The sequence below is a fragment of the Pelophylax lessonae genome (assembly GCF_965119305.1).
Source record: "Pelophylax lessonae genome assembly, chromosome: 2".
Classification (NCBI taxonomy): Eukaryota; Metazoa; Chordata; class Amphibia; order Anura; family Ranidae; genus Pelophylax; species Pelophylax lessonae.
This window is the reverse complement of record NC_138769.1, coordinates 532,764,131-532,785,546: the sequence shown is the minus strand read 5'-3', so window position 1 is coordinate 532,785,546 and position 21,416 is coordinate 532,764,131. Positions and strand designations below refer to the sequence as shown.

General features: G+C 37.3%; 1 protein-coding gene across 5 annotated transcripts in view; it reads left to right on the top strand.

Moving 5' to 3' along the window:
* PCDH17 (protocadherin 17) overlaps positions 1-21,416 on the top strand; it is a 294,022-nt gene that overhangs the window by 167,569 nt on the left and 105,037 nt on the right. For 4 of the 5 annotated variants that reach the window (XM_082248480.1, XM_082248479.1, XM_082248478.1 and 1 more), the window contains exon 4: positions 2,659-2,721. The exons of the other annotated variant lie outside the window; for it this stretch is intronic. In XM_082248480.1, coding sequence (XP_082104606.1) covers positions 2,659-2,721 — 63 coding nt within the window. The remainder of the gene's footprint in view (positions 1-2,658; positions 2,722-21,416) is intronic. 5 annotated transcript variants of the gene reach the window in all.

Genomic DNA, 21,416 nt, shown 5'->3' with positions numbered 1-21,416 from the left:
CACCCATCATGTCTATGTTTAGCTCGATATTGAAGGATGTCAGGGAATAGGCTGTTATGGGTCTCAGAACTTTGCATGTTGTAGTGTTCCTTATTTAAATAAGCCTTACTCTTTTGTCTGAATAATTCTGTACATGATTGTCATGAGCATGCGGTATTGGCACTCACATCTGATAGGAGCAGGCTGAACATACTAATACTGTAATTATACCTGCATAAAAATCCTGAAATAACAATTAAATTGGCTGTGGCCAAATACAGGTGTTAAAAGCAGAATTGAATAAAAGTGCAAAAACCCTTTTTCAGACAATTAATGAGATTGCAGAAACCTGCAGATATACAATTAGAAAAACTAATTGGAAATATTTACTTTAGTGTTGTCATATTTGATCCCCTACATTTAATGGCTACTTTTACACAGTGCTTGTGATCTGTATAGACTTTAAAAAAAAAAAAACTCTTGGTAAATGGTTGTATATTGTAAAATGCTTTTATGTTATCGCCTATGTATTCAGGATGCAAGGCTTTTAGGTAAGGTAATAAAATGCTGTATACTTTTAATGATGATAGTACCAAAGAAATGGCAAGCTAAGCCCTTTTCTTCTTTAATGATCCCATTTACAGTGGTTTGCTAAAGTGATGATAAAATATGTCCTTATTAAATAATGTATTTGTCTGTTTTTCTGTTTGTTAAAGCCAGTCGCCCTCCAGTGGACCTTAATGTATGCCTTAGGAGGGCCTACTATATATTTAAGCTATTTATCTAGTGATTTCGTCACTTATGTATGTTTATATATTTATAAACACACATATATAAAATCATGTCTCCTTTTCAGTTATTCACTTTTATCCATCTGGGCCTAAAATTATTTTATTAAAAAAATGCAATACCAACTTGATTTCTTATGTAAATCGGGGGAAATCTCATTAGGAATGCATCCTGATCTCCCATTAGTATGTTTCATTCAGATCTGTCTTAAAGTAGAACTATAGGCAAAACTTCTTTTTTTTTGATAGAGTAAGGGAGGGTTACCCCTGTTAGTTTATTTTTTGCCATCTATGTCCTATTGGGGATATTTACCTTTAGTCCCTGTTCCATAGCCAAAACAGGAAGTAGGAGGAAATCTCTGTAAATTAAGGGAATTCTTTATGTCACCAGAACGAGTGTCCCCATTGGAAAATTTCCTCTCATTTACTTTTTTTGGGGACAACACAACATTTGAAGTTTTCTACTCTCACTTTCAATGGTAATGGTAAACAGGACAAATAGATAGGGCAAATCTCCCTAACTGGGGGCACATACTGCAATAAACAAATAATAAGTGTTCTATCCCATCTCCACTATCCAAAACTAAAAAAAATAAATAAATACATTTTGCCCATACTTATACTTTAACCTTCCTAGCGGTATTCCCGAGCGTGGCTCGGGGTAAAATTTCAGAGCCAAAAGTGGTAACCCCGAGCCACACTCGGGGTACCGCTAGGAAGATCGCTGGATCTTGAAAGCGGGGTTACTTACCTTGTCACCGGGATCCAGCGATGTATCTCGGCGGTGTCTGGCGGCAGATATGTGTATATATATATATATATATATATATATATATATATATATACGTATATATTTACATATATTTATATATATATATATATATATATATTTATATTTATATATATATATATATATATATATACATACATACATTAACTTATTTATAGTTTTTTATTATATTATAATTTATGATTTTGTGTTTCAAACTTTATCATACCCGAGATGGTATAAAGAAGAACGCACAGTAAAAAAGAATCATGTGTAAATAGTTGGTTTGGGCTGCTCATTCTTAAGAATTACATGCAAATTATTGGTACCGCTTTCAGCACCTAAAATCCGAAAGAATCATACCACCAAGGAGGTTAACTAAATGACTTTGGTGAAGAGATATAGTTGTCTGAAAAGGGCCTGTACCGTGGAGGCTACCCCCCCTCCCTTCACCCAATTAAAAAAATAAATAGAAACGGCAAGCAGAGGACATAGTAACAAGTTGGCAAGCAGGCTACCTGCAGCTGATCTATCTTTTTACATTAACTGATTTATCATGCCTTGTTCTAAACTGTGTATCTGTGTGGAGGTGGTCATCTTTTGATAAGTGTGGGGTTTTGCTTCTTGTGAAAGCTGCCCCCTGATGGCTGGTGATCTGATAACTGATGGGGTTCTGTTGAAGGAGAGGAAACACAGATCCATGAAAGTTGGAGCAGGTAGATTCTTGTATGTCCTCGGGTACAAGCTCTCTGGAGGAAAGTGAGCAACACAGTATTGAATTCCCTAAATCTCCCTCCAAACTTTGTGAAATGAGCTTTAAGAAATAGCAGTACCTTGCATGATCTCACACTGAAGATATTCAACTGTTAGCTGTTTATTCAGGACCACAAGTTGGGAAGTTCATTGCTTTTTTTTCAGTAGTAATTCTAGACAAAGGGTAATTGTTTATGGGTACTGCTTAGGTAAAATTACATCATTCTATATTCCCGATAAGATAGCAAAACTTCAACGGTTTTAACGGTTAATATCAAAAACGTAGTTTATTGCCATTGTGTATTTATTAAAAATGTATATAGAACAATGTAAGTGTTTCTACAGAACACTCTGTTTTTGAATTTTCAGATCCTTGCTGTAAAACTCTGGAAAGGTGTAATGCAAAGTCTGTATGCAAGACTGTATGCACAGGTAAGAGCTGATTTGTCACAATACAATGGTCTATTTTATACTATTTATAATACTGTTTAGCAAGTATGTGGTGACACTACTCGATCAGCTGCTGATTTCGGTGTTCCACTATCTACAATATTTAATCTCATTAATACCTCATCACTTTTGCCCAATTGGTAGCGCATTGATTTCCCCCTCTTTCTATTTTATACTGCTTTATCATCCATGCCTCTCCATGTATGCAGATTTGTAACAGCTTTAGGCAAATTCCACTGATTCACTAGTGGACTGACACATCTTAAAGTACATAGAAAAATCAGGATTTGCTAAAACTTAAACAAATGAATATGTGTGTACTGCAGCTAGAAATTCCTAAATATTAAATAACGTAATAATGAGTCCCAATGGCTATAAACTCCAAACAATGTAATTTATGGATAGCAGCAATAACAGAATAATTAATGGTAATAGGTCTTGCAACTCAACCAGGTAACAGACCACACTGACCTAGTGCAATACATTTTATTTTGCTCTATTGGATTAATACTAAACACAAAATTGGCAGGATTTAAATCTCCTTAATGGCCATGTCTGCAATCATATTGAATAGAATGGCATGCTCATCATGAGTAGCGGTCGGACTAAATGTCGGGATGGCCTGAAGATAGATTTGGTAAGCCACTTGCTTATGCATGTCTATATGAATGAACCCAATTTTAAAAGTTGGTAAAATAAAATTGATTTATATTCTGATTTTGTTCTAACTTGCACATACAGTTTTGTTAACAGCTGAAACCTAATCTTAGCTTGGGTTATCTGTGAGTTCATATGAATCTATAAAAAAGAGGTTAAACAGATGGGAGATTTCTTGTATGTTAAGATCATAAGCCATATGTTGCTAGACAGTAGCTAGACTTTTTCTCCTCGTCTGCGTGCTGTTAGCTAGTTCTGCTTCTTTGTCACTATCTGTGACCCCTTCATTTTTCACACCCTGAGACAGGTCAGTTGTATATATGAGAAGGAGAAAGGAGGGTATGTGCAGACATAAAAGGCATTTTTCTCATTTGTAGCTCTGTTACAGTGCTTTTTACACGGAAAGATTAGGTTGTGTGGTTATGCAGCTTTGACTTAAACACCAGGTTATACTGTGTGTGTTGTGGCTAGTAGAGATGCAGTCAGCTAGACTGTGAGCGTATTCCTGGGAGAACAGATTAAAGGAAGAGAAGTAGAATTGCTCTAAATAAATAGTCACTTCATTCGAAAGATTTCTCCTTCTAGTGTTTAATAAGCAGTGACAGGATGTGATCATCACAATTTTTCTGTTTTCTTTTCTTCTGTTCATAAAATGATTCATTTAAACCTGTATGAAAAAAGAATGGAAGTTGCTGTTGCTGGTCTCTTTCCCTAAAAATTTTAGTTTCCTTAAGCCGGATACACACTATACAATCTTCTTTAGGTTTTTTCCTTTAGATTTACAAAAACCATATATTATGAGGTCAAACCTAAACACTTTCAATTTGTATGCAGTCAGGCAAGCCCTTGCACTCCATAGTTGAAGGTAAATCTAAAGAAAATCTAACAACAAAAGTTGTATAGTGTGTATCCAGCTGTACTGTCATGCTGACCAAATGGCTTCAGCCCTCTCTGAGTTAATGGCCTGGGACAAGTATGCTTGTATTTTTTATTTTTGTTTATCTAGTAATGTACATTTTAGTCAAGAAAGACAATTGGCTTACTTGCTTTCTCTAAACTTCGGTGGCACTTTAGATGAAGTTTCTAATTTTTTTAAAACATTCCAAACAATGATGATGCCTCTATATACATGCATTATTGGGACTACTGCTGCTGTTTTTTTTTTAGGTAAAAAAACAAAAAGTATCACTGCACTTCTTTCTGGTGAGTTTTTTTTTTTTTTATGGCAGTATTTAGTTTGATGACCATTGTACATATGGTGAAGAGTACCAGCAGCTGCTGGAGTCACAGTCATGTGGTGGTAGGGGTGGGAAGTTCTCAGCTGTAAAGCTATGTGGCAGCTTTGTATGATCCAATATCTATTTAGATTATGTGACAGAGTGCAGAACTTTGACAAGTATGCTTGGCTTTGGATGTATTTCATTTAGTTAGCATTAGATTTGTTAAACTGACCTTCCTCAAATCTCAGAGCTACTATATAGTTTAGATCACAATTGGCTATGTGTCTAGCATCCAATTAGTAGTAAAACAATGCTTTAAGCAAGTATATTGTGACACTTTAAAAATGAGTACACTGGGAGTGATTTCATCTATTTCTAATAGAATAATTCAAACCAATTGTGACAGAACGGCACATTTTGAAATTCACATCCATCGGTATGAAGTTACAAAAATTAGAATACATTTAAATTCTCTCAAATTAACTGTACTTTAACTTTGTCATAATGGCAAATTCACTTAGTGAATATAGCAATCATTTTGTAATTCTTTCCATAAAATTGAGATACATTACTTCTTGATTGCATGAACATACAGGTCATCTTTGAAGCTTGAATTGCATAGCAAATGTTCTGGCATCCGATAGTTTATTCCTTCTATGAAAAAAATCTTCAAAGTTTCCAAATGTAACATTAGCCGAAGGGTAGACTATGGAAACCTGAAATATTGCTAGTGAAGCTAAGCAAGTTCAAAGAGTCTTTCCTAATGAGTCTTAGTATTAAAGTATACCTGTTAGCCACACACACTAGGCATATATACCTAGGTTATACTTTTATAGTCACAGTTTGATTTTTCCCCTGCTGTAGCAAATTGGACCATGCTTTGCTGGGGTTTTTTCGCCTTCCTCTGGATCAACTGCGGGTATAGGATTGTGTATATGGGATTGTATGGTTGGATTTTCATTACCGTTTTTTTTTTTTGTTTGTTTTTTATTGGTTGAGCCAGATGGACTTGTGTCTTTTTTCAACCTGACTAACTATGTAACTATGATTTGTCTAAAGCAATTAGTTCATGTTTTAGCAGACAATACATGTGCAAATACTAGTAAGGTATAAGCAATAACAATTTGTAGTTTTCTGTGCTTATAGCTTATATGGTGGCTACATTTGTTTTCCTTTTTTTAGGCTTTCCCCCCTCTGTTTTCACTTGGTTATCTGGCCAGTAGCACACCTCATGTATTAGAGTGCCCCCACTCTGGATGAATGAGCAAAGAGGGCACATTTGGGTAGCAGCATTGTCAGGGGAGTGTTCAATATACTAGCAGATTTAGATACACTAACATGTTGAAGCCATACGCCAGCTCACACTTTATATGCAGTTACAGCAATAGTTTTGTTTTCCTTTTGGGATAAAGGTTTTACATGAATAAATAAAAGATGATAATTTTAAGCACCCATCAGTGTTAAATGGTTTGCCTTATCCCTGTAACTGCTATATCTGCAAGAGAGCTTGTTCTTTTGAAAAACATCAGACTTACTAGCTGGATCCCCAGGTAAATATAAAGAAAAGAAAGCCTAAAAAAGAACACAAATGCAGCCATTACCTCTAAGAATTGGTAAGCTGTAATTTCATAAATGTTTGCTTTTGGGTTTAATACCACGTTAACATCAGTCTGTGAGGATTTGGATAGCTACTGTCAGTGCACACAAGGTGAACATTTGTTTTGTTTCCCAGCAGCTTTAGTTGCTAGCCAAAGCAAAGTGAAGTGCTAGGTACCTTCAGGTATGGGAACATGCAACTAGCTGCTGTTCTTCCCAGTGCTGGGTTCCTAAAGGCCTCTGAACATGATCGAGAAAATCATATGAAAATACCACTTTCGAAGCAATCATACAATAATTTGATCGTTAGTACACAGCTTTCCAGAGCTGATCATGACAATTCATGTAAAATTATCCACAAGGGGCAATCAGCACAAAACCAACCTCACATCACTTTAAAACAGCTGTACACTCAGGGTCAATATATCAAATGCTGGGATTTGATATGTAAAATTATCTAATGTGACAAACACGAAAATTTTTCTTGTACGATACCAGATCATACAATTTTCGTTAAATCAGTATAGTTGTCGTTTAAAAATATAATACAATATGTTACATCACTTCCAAATTTTTATTCAGTTTTATGAGAATTTACATAACTTTAGTAACTGCTTTTATTTTCCATATGAGACTAGCATGCAAATAAAACTGACGATCATTCGTCCGATAATCTGAGCACTGGATCTTACTGCAATGCATGTTACCACCCTGTATATGTGCTTTTAGATGCATAGGCATTCATTCTGCTTGGCTCCCCAAAGCACAAGTACTGTCAAAAAGAGCCCCTACACTACAATGCACCACATGTTAAAGAGATGTATCTCTTTTTTTTTTTTTAACTGGGGAGCTTTTATACCACTTTAAAGGTTCAATCACATGAACAGTTAGGTGTCAAGGATGTTTTGGTGCTTGCCAAGTTTTAGGATTCACACATACTTTTGACACCAAGAGCTTCATTACAAAAAATTTCCAGCGCTGATAAATATATGTTGTGTCACAGAGCGTTCCCAATGTTCCAATTACTTTTATAGAATAGCCATACCTTGCTAGAATGATGTAAAAAAGGTTTTTGAAGAACAATTGCTTATGTTGACAGCAGCATTCAAGGCACTGAAAGGAGGGGCAATGTTTGCAGCTGGAATATTTCATGTAAGTGTATGTTAAGCTGATTTCACACTGGCATTCAAAGCAGGCGTTTGAGGAGCCCCTTAAACGCCAATGCACAAGATACAATAGATAGCATACAGCGCTGTTCACATTATAAAAACATAAAGTGTTAGCATCACGTTTTCCTCCGCTCTTCCACTTACGATGTCTTCCTTCGCTGGTCTTCTCCCTCCACTGTCTTCTCCTTTCAGTGATGTCTTCTCCCTCTGTTGACGTCGTCATCTTCTTCTTCTTCTGCCGCCGCCTCCACCGAACTCACTCAAAATGAAAAAAATCTTGTCCTGCTGTTATGCCAGATAAACTGTCTGCCAGTTCTTATATAACTTTGGTGTGTGGCCACCCGGTGATGTCACCTGGAGACCCCACCCCTTGTGACATCACCGCCTGGGGCTTGATGGTGCAGTGACATCACAAGGGGGCTTCCAGATTCTGATAAGCCCCCTGCCCGCAGACTCCCACAACCACCGACCAGGGTTGCTGGGAAAAGGCCATGGGGACAATGTGCTTTGGGTGGGGGCACAGAGCCCCCCCTGCCCCAAAGCACCCACCCCCCATGTTGAGGGCATGTGGCCTGGTATGGTCCTACTTGGCTGCATGTTTGGATAAGCTCCTGGTATGAATTTGGGGGACCTGATCCAAAGGGCCTGGTATGGACTGGGGGGGGGGGCCCACAGCATTTTTTTTTTTTGTTACCACATTTTTTTTTTTTTAGCTGATGACTCCTTTGTTGTTAAAGACATGGCGGCCCGCTTCCAGGCCCGCTTCTTAGCAACCAGCTATTGTGGGCGTTTGTGGTGCGGTTTTAACAAGCACAAAATGATTGTCAACCGTGCCACAAACGTACATAGGGCATTTTGAGGGGATTGTTTTAATGCTCACTAAAAGCTTATCAACCACACCTTATAATGTGCATTAACGCTAAAGGAGCGTTTGATCAGCGTTAGTATTTTGAGCAAGTGTGAACGAGCCCTTACAGCAGCAATTCACTGAATTGAAGAATTTACACAAGCTTTGTTTTGAATTTTCTCCCAGTGGGGCTACAAGGGCTGTTATATTTTTGCTTGGCTTTTTGCCAAAAATGTCATGTCATTCACCCGCACCAGCAATTTTATAGTAAAAAAAATTATAATTTAGTAAGTAGAAGATAACAATTCTAATCAGCCTAATAATCAGGATCATTCTTTTGCCTGTTCATCTGCTCGTTATTACTATAAATAACCACTTTCTCTGTGGTCTTCTGTGCACTATACACCAGTTAAAAACAGAAATCCCATTTGACATAAAGTAAAGAACTATTATATACCTAATCTTAATTTATCTCTTTGTGTAACAGTCACATATGAACTGAGAAAAATTCCCTTCATTATAGAGTTCACACAGTGCATCCTACACATGTACTGTACTTGCCAATGTATCTGAAGAAAAACAGACCTTATTATGATTATTAAATAAGAACAAAACCAAGTGGGCTGTTCGTCTAGTGTATATTTAGTGTTTGACTAATGATTGCTTCATAATGCATTGGAAGAGATTAAAGGGGAAAGAGCAATAATTATCAAATAACAGTGAAATAAGTAGGCCTGGAGGAAAAATAAAATGTAGTTAAATATGCATTAAGAGCAAAACCATGCACATTTTTACAGGGAAGAATTATATTATTGTAAAGACGATGATTGCTTTTGCTTAAACCCTTATTTGCACATTAGTTGGAACATGGTCAGCAGAAGATATGTGCAGCCAATAAACAGGTCCAATTGTGCTGATCTGTTCTTATACATCAGCATAATGTCTCACAGCATCGCTTATGTGCTTAGGCAAAACTCTGTTGAGTGGTTGCAGGATATTGATTATTTAGTCAATAAGTTCAAAGTGTTTTGTACATTTTTACAGCTGTGGCTATCCCTGAGGGTTAGGTAATATGCATGTGTCTGTTATCTTTTTTTTTTCTGTTATGATTTTCTACTCAAAATACCTTTAGTATTAACCACTTCATGGCTGTAAAATTACCCACGTCTGGATTTTCTTTTTTTTTTTTTCATGAAATGATATTTATGCATCACACTGCAAAGGCATCTATAGTTATATTAGGCTCCTTTCACATGGGGCAGACTCTGTTTTGATCAGCAGGGGATCTGTCAGTTTCTGCAGAGCTGACACAGGCGGAGCCCTCCCTGCTCCATGGGCAGCCAGGTGTAAATGGACTACATCTACATGGACTACATCCGTCTACATCTGACTGCCCTCTGATCCGATCTGCCTAGAGGGAGAAGGACAGATCCCCTTACATTTTTTTTTTTTTTTTAGTAGACCTTCTATCGGAGGTAGGTGGGTGTAAACGGACACATGTCCATTTACATCCGTCAGTCCATTAGGGGTAAAGGACCCTCCGGTCAGGTCCACCTGAAAATCTGACAGATCAGAAAAGACATATGAAAGGGGCTTTAAACTGTCTTAATAAATGCTACTTTCAAAAATACCAGGTTTTCATTCGGTAGCAAGTTTGACTTTATATACAATAGTTTTATTTTATATATTTTAACATGTTTTATATAGTTTAACATGTTGATCAGCTAAGTTTCAACAGATTTCAATCATGTTTTATGCCTAAAACTCCAGAAAAGTAAAAAGTCCTCCCTTGCAGTGGGGGCTGCATCCACACTGCACGGTTTAACTGCCATTTTTGCTTACAGGGCCGTGTAAAGAAATTTTACTTATACACCATTCCTGCAGGCTCCCTTGCACTTCTGACCAGTCCCCACAGCCTCTTTACCCCTGAATTCTGATGGTCTCAAGTCCTTTGACACCATTAGGACCTATGCATAGCCAATAACTCTGCATTGAATGTGAAGATGCTGAGAAAAAGTGCTTTTCTTATCCCCTGAAATTAAATTAGCATTTATACATCCACTGTACCCACACAACAACAAAAGGCTTTATAGTTTTTCAGAGTTCAGTGGATATTGATTCATATTTACTTTAAAGTGATACTAAACACATACTGTTTCATTTACATTGCCCCTTCTGTATATGGATGATGGCATTGTAGTATCCCACTCACATTGTGTTTACCTGGTAAGTGGACATATAGGAGGAGGGAGGGAGTTGGCTGTTATTTACCACAGTTTATATGCCCACATGTGTGACACTATAGTCACATGGGCTGCTCAGATGTGATAGGGAGGAAATGCTTAGCATATAAACTCACTGAAAACTGAGCATGCTCAGAGCTGCCAACACTGCTCTGCAAAATCCTCAACTGCATTGGGGACGTGGACAGAAGGTGGAGAAAAAGAACAGCAGAATCAACAAGGTTGTTTTTCAGAATACAGAAAATGAATCTCCTAGTGAGTAAGTATAAACAGCATATAATACAGCATTTATTGATCATTTTTTTTATACGAGGATAGTGACATTTTAACATTTAGCATTACAGTGGATAATAGGTAAGTAGAAATTGTGAATGTTCAGCACTTCTTCAGACTCCACTTGCCAGTATCTTGCAGAGTTGGCATGACCTGATAGGTGGATCTGTACAGAGAGCACCGGACTCAAAACAAAGGGAAAATAATCTGATTTATTAGGAAAACTGCATAAGTGAAATGAAACTTAAACACCGCTATCAACACAAACATCAATTACAGCAATATAAAAAAAAAAAAGGAACCTACTGTATATAAAAAGGTGAACCTAACTAGTGGAAGTGAAACTACCTAAAGCAAAACACAAGAAAACCTACGTAAATGAACTACAAATGGTTGTGGTACAGCCAATGGTATACTACCTGTGCACCCACCACCTCAGTGTTATAATAGGACACCAGAAGGGAGAGTTACTAAAACTGGTGCACACAGAATCTGGTGCTGCTGTGTATAGTAACCAATCAGCTTCTAGGTTTTACTGTCAAAGCTTAATTGAACAATCTGAAGTTAAAAGCTGATTGGTTGCTCTGCACAGGTGCACAAGATTCTGTGTGCACCAGTTTTAGTAAACCTCCCCCCCATTATGTTTGTACCCTGCAGAGCAGGAGTGACCAGATATGTGGATGTGCACAGAGAACATCAGCCTAAAAATAAGTGAAAATATTGTGATCTATTGGGAAAACAACATGCACCACAAACTCCAAATATAGCAATATATATACAAAAATTCAGTGAAGCTACATAAAAGAGTGAACCTAACTAGTAAAAGTAAAACTCAAGCAAAGCTACCTACACTAACTACAAATTGATTAAAGTTATATAAAAAGCAGCAGGAAGAAAAAAGCAGAGCGGAATGTGGAGGGGGAGGAGCAAGGAACAGCAGGTCAGATAGGTCAGGACTAGACTAGAATGATGAGCAGGTGCAGAGGGGATTGGGGTAAAGATAACTGGCTCAGAGAGCAATGGCACAAATCAAATGGGCACACAGGTAAGATGCTGCATTGACACGAAGAAGAATTAACACCGCAGCAGAAAGCACCAGGTGCAGACTAATTCCTGAGGCCTACTGGGAGACACAGGGACTGCACCCTTCAGGTTTGTGTACCCCAGTGCCACCAGCCCCTAATAGCAACACAGTACATAGCAGGAAGTCAGAAATGTCTTGACATTCAACACTAGAGTATATAGCAAGCAGGCAGAAATTGCTTTGTATTCAGCATTGCTATATATAGCAGACAAGTGGGCTGGAATTCTCTAACATTAAAACACTACAATTGATAGTATGCAGGCAGGAGTTGTTAAACATTCAACACAACAGTACATAGCAGCCAATCGGAATTGCTTAGTAGTCAGCGCTGCAATGGATAGTAATTAGACACAAATTGCTTAACATTCAGAATTACAGTATATAGCAGTCACTCAGAAATTGCTTAGTATGTAGCACTACAGTATATATCAGGCAGTCAGGAATTGAATAGCATTCAGCATTACAGTACACAGCAGGCAGTCAGGAATTACTTGGTATTCAGCATTACAGTATTTATCAGGTACTCAGGAACTGATTAGCATTCAACATTACAGTACACATCAGGCATTTAGGAATTGCTTAGTATTATCAGCAATATAATATATAGCAGACTGTCAGAATTGCTTAGTGTGATGGGAGTCACTTTGGTTGGGGAGCCCATGGAACCCAGCTTACCTTTGAGAGCTCTGGAAACCCATTTTCCAGCTCCCCCGGCCCCTCTTGTGTGTGAGTCACCCTGTGTCTATTAGGGGCACAGGGTGACCAAGAAAATGATAGACAACTACTTCATGATTTGGATTACTTCAAATGGGACAGTAATATTTATCAACAGTATACCTCAAGAAATATATATTACACTGTGAGACCTATAGCCTGTTGCCATGAAGTCTATGACTCCTAAATAACCAAAGCATTGTCTGTGTATTAAGGTGAGATGTGTTTACACTTATAATAATGTGCATTGTACTTCATGAGGTCGATGATGGCAAGTTTGCTAGTTAAATTAGCTCAAGTTAATTAAATGACTGTCATCTATTAGTTGCTAGTGGGAAAGTAGAATACTGTTTGTGTTGGTTGTTCCTTAGATATGTCATCTACATTTCTGTACACGTCTTCTTCTGCATAGGATAATGTAATCGGGCACCTGACCTGGTGGGGTCAAGCTATTCTCGGCTAGTTTTGTATGGGGGCGGCTAGAATACCTGCTATCTATGTTCAAGACTGAAGGAAGCGGTATTCTGACGGAAGCACACAAGCACATTGTGGGGTCGCAGTTCCATTACACTTAGTATTCAGCATTACGATAAACAGTATATCAAACAGTCAGGAACTGTGTAGCATTCAGCAGGACAGCATGTAGCAGGCACTAACTTCTTATTATTAGGCACTAGTCAAAACTACGATTGACAGTCTCTATACATTATATGCTGAGTTTTAGTTAATTTTGTTTTGTATTTAAAGGAGCTCTCTAATTTGTGGCAAAAACGAGGGCCATACCAGTGCACTGTGGTACTGTGTGATAAGTGTGTCCAATCCAAGTGTCCTGCATTGTGAATTGCACCTGAACGCAACTGCTTCACACACCTGCATTTCAGCACATCAAAACACTTTAACAATCTACCATGTGATGTGTTTACCAACTTTGGTGTATGTCCAATTTCCAGTTTGCTGTGGTGCATGGGCAGCCTATTTAAATGAATGGGCTGATTTAATTCAGTGCACATTAACTTGCATGATTATGCACATTAATTCAAATAAGAGCACTGCAGTGGATCATACTGGTGTATATGGACCCTTACACATTAGTTCTTACCATTTAGCTTTTAGGTTTTAACAGTCCATAGAATAAGAAAGCCTGGGGAGATCCACTGTTGTGCTAAATCACATTTTACTCACTGCTGCAGTATAAAAATAATACACACAATTAAGTTTTGGTTGCTGCTACAGGCCACAGAATGAGAAATAACGGGGCTTTTTGCTGTAAACAATCTAACCAAATGTAAAAATTAGACTCAAGTAAATAATATTTACCAAAAATATTTATTGCTGAATTTTGTATTTTTGTCTGCAATTCTTAGTAAAGCAAATATGCATTTAGATCTCTTTATGGTGCAGTGAGTTTTCAGTTCATGATGCTGCTAGACAATCTGCAGTGAGATAACAGTAATTGCTGGTAAACATGCAGTTTATTCTACAGTTTATTACATTAGACCATTGTGTACAGTATGTAACTTTAAAAGGACCCAACACAACTGGTCTGCAAGTATTTGAATACCCATTTGTCAGTTATTAACATCAATCAGGCTTACCTATGAATGACTTGTATTGGCCTACTTATATTTACTTTGTTTGAGGATGATTCTGAGGTCACTTAAAACACAGTTATCTGGGGAGCAAGCGTCAACCACTAAGTCAAGCAGTTTAAAAAAGTGATCACATGCCTGACGAAGGGGGTCCTGTGTGACTCCGAAACGTTGCACCAATCCTGATGTGATGCTTTTGCAATAAAAAGTTTCTTCGGACTGCTGTGCAAGATCCTTGGTGTGCTGGCGAATATTTATGTATCTAAAAAAGTGACCACTCCTGATTCACAAAGCTAAGAGTCAGGCTAATGCCGATTATCCTTGAATTAAAATGAAGGTGGTTTAATAGGGACTGATCCACAGATGGGTATGCTGGTTGTCTACAACTCGATCGACTTGTGTACAACCAGCCTGTCGGGTTTTTCCCAAATGATCAGTGCTACCGCCTATAGCTGGCAACACTGATCATTGTATTCTGATAGTGAGGAAGGCTCCCTGCTGTCAAAATACAATACCACAGTAGGAAGGATTCCCCCAACCACCTCAAATGTTTGGATGGGGGAATCTGAACATTTTTTTTTCATTCAACCCGCTGGTATGGGCTGCAAAGGGCAAAGTTAGTAAAATAATTAGGAGAGCAAAAATACACCTTTCATAGGTAAGCCTGCTTATTTAAAAAACCTTAACGCTTAGTATTCAAAATCTTGCATAAGCCCAGTCAAGATTAGCTCTTTTCAAAGTTAAAGACCTTTTACTATATTGCTTGACATATTGGTGCCAAAGTATTCTCCAGGAACAGATTTGTTGTTTTGACCCACAGCTGTTCTCTTTAGTTGCATGACTCTCAAGAGTTTTGCAGCAACTGATACCCACAAGGAGAGATTATGTAAAAGGTATATACCGCATACTGAATGTGTCCTTTTTTTTATAATTATAAGAATTGGGTGTATTCAGAGAAGCATGCAGGGAGGGAAAAGTTTAAACATAAGGGAATGATTATGAGTGCATCATACATAAAACAGTGGTTGAATCAGGAGGCCTCGGTAGTAACAAGACAACTTTAGTGCACAGCTCCAGGGATCTCCTGTTTCCATAGCAACCAGAAAATTGAACAACATTTTTGTGTATATACGGTTGCTCATACACAATTGTTTTCCGAATATGGGCAGATATTAAAAAGTAAATGCCATGAGCAGTGATATTTGAAACATCTTTTCTGCTACAGCTTAGCACAAAAATGGGATTGCAACCTAAGGTTATTTCTAACACATTACCGTTGATCAAGCTGTATGTCATAAAACAGTGCATGTTTCTTGACTATATGTATTTGTATTCACATATGTAGATTTTAGAAGCCAGATAGAGATTTTTTAAATTTTATTTTGCATGTTACGTGTCTACAGCCCAACAGCTTTTTGTAGCATTACATATATGGTCATGTTCAGGCCTTCAATGTTGTCAGGGGCCATGCTTAAGGGCCCCCTATATCAAGAAAGATTTATAGCAACATTGAATAAACAGAGCCAATGATGAACACACAATACAGAAGGCATGGCGACATTAGAATCTTAAAATCAGAACCTTGTCATATTGTTCTTGATTTTGTAAAATGACATCTGGTTCTTGTGGGTTACTGCAGGTTTACTTCATTTGTGCTTTGATTTGATAAACCCAGTTTACCCTGTTAATCTTGCTAGCTGCCATTCTAGGCACAAAATGGTACTTGGTAGACTTTCTTTAACATATTACTGGGCAGGAAGTTAGCAGATTGTTGGAAAATATCTCACCCCTTATACTACCTTCATGTTCAATATGCTCTGCTCTGAGAGATTTTTGGAATTTTAAAACTACAGCGGTGAGCATCAATAAAATCAGTGAAGGGAATTATGTGATTTTAAGTCTTTAAGGGAAATGTGTACTAAAAAATATGGAGGCTGTCTTTGCTGACTTCCCCTTTTGAAAATTCTACTTTTATGGCTATCATACTAATTAAATGGCTTCAGTACTTTTTGGATCAGTAAACTGAAACACGTTTGCAGTTTCAGAGTTATTTTTTTCTTATACCTTGATCTGCATAATAATGTATTCTAGGTCATTGACACATAAAATACTAAAGACAGAGGCAGCCAGGCCAGTAACATTTTCAGAAGGAGATCAAGAGAAACCTACATTTTTTTTCAGTAAGTCAGTATATTGTATTCACCTTTATACCATTTTATGTGTATATATATTCTGACATAGAAAGTGAAGTCACAGATTATTCTTGATCCTAACTTGGTATTCATAGTTTGTATATTATGGTCACAGGAGCAGAAAAATAAAGATAAAATGATGAATTTATGGCTGTACATAATGAGATAACAACATTAGAGCCCAAGGAAAAATTAATGAAAGCAGACAAACAAAGACTCTGTGTAGGTAGATAACTGGATCTAATTAAAACATTATTTCATTTATTTGATTAGGCAGAACTAGAAATGTGTGAATATGCTTTTCTTTTGGCTCATATGTTATTTTTACATTAAGTCTAATGCAAATGAGATATGCTCTCTTGCTGTAAATGTAAATAAGTATCACTCTGAAAATAACAGCTAATTATATAACGGCAAAATATGTGGAATCTTCCTCAGCTCATAATGTTCAAAAATGTATCTTATGGGTAAAGTTATTGCAATAGATTTGGATACTGGCTATCTTGACCTGTGTGACTGATGTGCTAGTGTTCTGCTCCTTATGTTATTATTTATTATGTAACTGTAATGACATGGGCAGAAATGTTGTAACTCTTTAGTGAGTGAGTGTCCAATCAGGTTTAAAAGATAAATATCAGAAAATTCATGATTAAGACTGGCCACATTTCCAGGCCAGGAATATTTACCAATTGGTGCAAAGTTCTGTTGACCTTCATACGCATTTCGTTGAGTGTCAGGTATTAGACTGTAGCATGCATCTGACACAAAGGGGTTGATGTACTAAAACTGGAGAGTGCAGAATCTGCGGCAGCTCTGCATAGAAACTAATCAGCTTCTAGGTTTTTTTTTTTGTCAAAGCTTAATTGAACAAGCTGAAGTTCGAAGCTGATTGGCTAACTTGCACAGATGCACCAGTTTTTGCACTCTCCCGTTTTAATAAATCACCCCCTTACTGCTTCTATATAACATAAACCAGAGGAAGTCTTATCATTCACATTTCTGAGAACCCTCTATGCCTTGCATAATAAACGATATTACAGATGTCAGATAAACTATGTACCACTGGCACTGTACCAGCCAGCCGCCCACAGGCCCTTTACTAGCCAGCCACCCACAGCCCCTGTGCCAGCCAGCCACCTACCACAGGGTGCCAGCCAGCCACCCACCACAGGGTGCCAGCCAGTCAGCCATCCACCACAGGGTGCCAGCATGCCAGCCACCCACCACAGGGTACCAGACAGCCAGCCACCCACCACAGGGTGCCAGCCAACCACCCACTACAGGGTGTCAGCAAGCAAGCCATTAAGCATTAAACAGAAATGAACATGTTCAGTACCAGATTTGTGTCAAAAATTGTCTTTATTTTTCAAAACTTTAAATGTACAAAATATCGGCCCATATCGGCCGATACCATACGTTGTGACCAAAATATCGGTATCAACCCTGAAAAAAACATATCGGTCTATCCCTAATATATATATATATATATATATATATATATATATATATATATATTTACATAGTTAGTCAGGTTGAAAAAAGACACAAGTCCATCTGGCTCACCCAATAAAAAAAAAAAAAAAAAAAACAGTAAAGAAGACCCAACCATACAATCCCATATACACAATCCTATACCCGCAGTTGATCCAGAGGAAGGTGAAAAACCCTTATATACACACACACACGCACACACACACTTTTACACTCCTTACAAAGCCATTTGGTTGTGTTGGCTTCCCTTTTTTATTATAGGTTTCTTCAGGTTTGTTTGCAGCCTATGGCTAGTTTGACCATGTAAATTGCTGCAGCTGTGTGCTGAGTGTAGTAAGATTAGTTAGATGTAATCAGGGCTATATAGGTTTTCTAGAGTTGCATTACCTTTCTGTGCCTTTTAAATCTCTTAAACCATTTTAGTAAATGAGAATCAGTGTCAGTCTGCAAACCAGCCTGACCCTTGTCATGTATTTCTCACCTTAGATTTCCCTTTATTTCATTTTAGGGGATTAGTATATGCTCACAGTGCGAAGTACTCCTGGTATTGGTAGTCATTTGCAGGTAGTCGAATGGACTCATATTGCTTGATAGAAAAAAGATCCTCACATTTCAAGAGGGATTGCAACTTTATTGTTGTCTGCAACTTTTATTTTCTGGAACAGGGTAGATGTAAACTTTTCAGCAGCAGGTCATTGCAATAAAGTCGGCATTTCTTCAAACACAGTTGCAGAGTTTTATGGCAGTAACTTCAATCAACCTGCAAGAAGCGCACAGTTTTTTAGAACTTGTTCTGAACAGATGAGAGATTTCAGCTCAACATAGATTCACTTTTTATTTTCTTTTTATTTTCTGTTTTATAAACTAATTATAGCTGATAAGTTGCTTTGCAGGGGATCTAAACCAATTTCTTTTCTTTTAGAATAAACCATATGGCTGACAAATTCTCACACAGGGGGTCAATAATTTATTTTTTTATCTGGATACAAGCCATTAGGCTGACACATTCCTAAATTATAATAAGGTAATAACCAAGTAAAAGGTCCCTAAGGTAAGCACAGGATAGGAAACTTGATTTCATAAACTGATACAGTTCACAATACAAATAATATGCTAATACATATGATGTCATAGGTCGTAATGCTTTATCCACTTTAACCAGATTTTTATTTTTGGCACATCATATTATTTGGTTCTCTTATTTTGTCATTTAAAACATGCATATAATTTGTAGATAAAATACTCTTATCCAGTGTATTATTATGGAACGAACAAACCACGACAGGTGTGTTATTGTGAGCATATTGCACACGCACTGCTGTACATCATGAATTGCACTGCATTGCAATATAGTTTTTACAAAAATTGCACTGCACTGCACTTTTTTTCTTTTTTTAAGCTCATTATTATTACTATGCACTGCGGTATTGTACTGTCACTGCTTTTAGGAGCTTGAAGACCAAAAGAAAAAAAAATCTTTTGACATGTAAACAGTTTTTGGTGAGCAATATATGTGTTATTAAGCCTATGGGTATACATGTATCATATTGAACAGGAATGGGCTGAATTTCAGTATGTGTGTGACCCTGTCTGTTTAGGCATGCTTTTGGTGAACCGCCCACCTTGAGAACCACTGTAGCTATGGGGAGGAGAGTTGCCACTGTCAGAATACGATAGCACAGTGGGGGAGATTCCTGCATCTACATCGCTTGTGTAGACTCTGGGATCTGTCAGTTTCATTCAACCCACTGGTTTAACAAATCAAAGCGTCTGCGTGTATACTCTGCTTAACTTTGATGGAGATATGTTTTAGAAATTAATAGCTGGCACTTGCCATACATATGTAATCTTTGACATTTATTTTATTTGAAACCTTCCTGAGTAATTGAACATTTGCATTACCAATAGCAAAAAAAGGCAATTTAGGTTTGGGTTTTTAAGGTGCTGTCCCCAAATTTTCTTAACAACTATTTAAAATTCAAAAGATTTTTATTTATAAATCAACATATGCAAAATATTGCAAAATTTGCAATACCAATATCTACACTTGCTGGATCAGTGACCAGTTTTTTTTTTTTTTTTTAATTTCTATTCCATACCATCTCCCACCTTCCCTTTTCAAACACACGCAAAACAACTATCCCTAGGTCTTCTCGTGGGATTCTGTAAGATTTTGACACTTAGATCATTTGCTTTGAGTAATGTTATTTTCATTTGATAAAAAGTTTATTTCTATTTTATCCCTGGGGACTAAGCAGGGGCCTAAGTAAATAATGTGCTCCCTATGGCCTTCCTTCCCAAAAAATAGGAAATAGGTTAATAGTAATCAGGACATGTACATCCCAACAAGGAAAATTAATTATTTTTAAATCAGATTCACATGCTTCATGTGCTACAATTTGATTTGTTAGTTTTTTGTTAATTAGCATTCCTTATTTTTTCTTTGTGTGTTTAATGTGTGCGATAGGCTTGTTAGAACACCCAGCCTAGTCCCTGTTTGAAGCATTTGCCCATTGCTGAAGGACATACAGGTTTTATATAACATTGTCAAGGCCCCACACTAATGTCCCTCTGAAGTGTAGGTAGTAGTAGTAGTAGTAGTAGTAGTAGTAGTAATAGTAGTCCATATGTTTAGTATGCTAGACCAGGGTTTCTCAACCAGGATTCCTCAGGGTTCCTCCTGAGGTTGCTAGGGGTTCCTTGAGCAATAGGTAATTTCTGGCTCTCAGATAAGTTTCCAATGACACCATTGTTCCTTTTAGCCATCTGTAAGGGGGTAATTCTTCCCAATGATGACAAGTGTAAGGAGCATTCTTCCCACTGACTGTTACACTAATGTGTCATGAGTTGTAGATTTTAAATTTTTAGCAGGGGTTCCCCGAGACCAGAGTTCCTCTGTGTTGAAAACATTGAGAAAGGCTGCGCTAGACTGTTTTCTTGAAGATGAGAAAGAAAGGAACAAAAGAGCCAAGCAGTACATTATTGGCTAATTATGAACTAGCCTGTTTTAGCTTGGATCATGGATCTGGTATATCACTTTGCTTAACTATACTCTGATATACAAAAGAGCATCGCAGTTCAGGGAAACATGTATTTGTCCTTGTTAAAAGTAAGTTTAAAACGAAAACATTCACATTTGCTTACTATTAACTAATGTACTTTTAACATTTGCATTCAATTTTTTATTTTTTTTTTCTCAAGATTGGGTCATGCCAAATCACTACATAGCAAATAATTCATATATACCATTTCTATTGAAAAATATATACTAATAAAGAGACCTTAATTGAATGTAATTCTGCATAGACAGTCAAATGTAAACGTGATCACTACTTATCATTTCTAGGACATAAATGATCATGGCATAAGTTAATCAAATAAGTCTTACATTATCCCTTAATGCCTTAAATCTGGGCCTAAAGCTATGTGAGCCATTATCAAATTGTAGCTTTGTATACAGCACACTGAACAACAGTGTATTTTCCAGATATCACAGCTGATGCCTAATTATCAAAACAAATTATTTACCACCTAATTAAACTGGTAAAGGTTAGTCTATATTTGTTCATCTTTCCTGTCAATCTAATCACAGACATGTATTG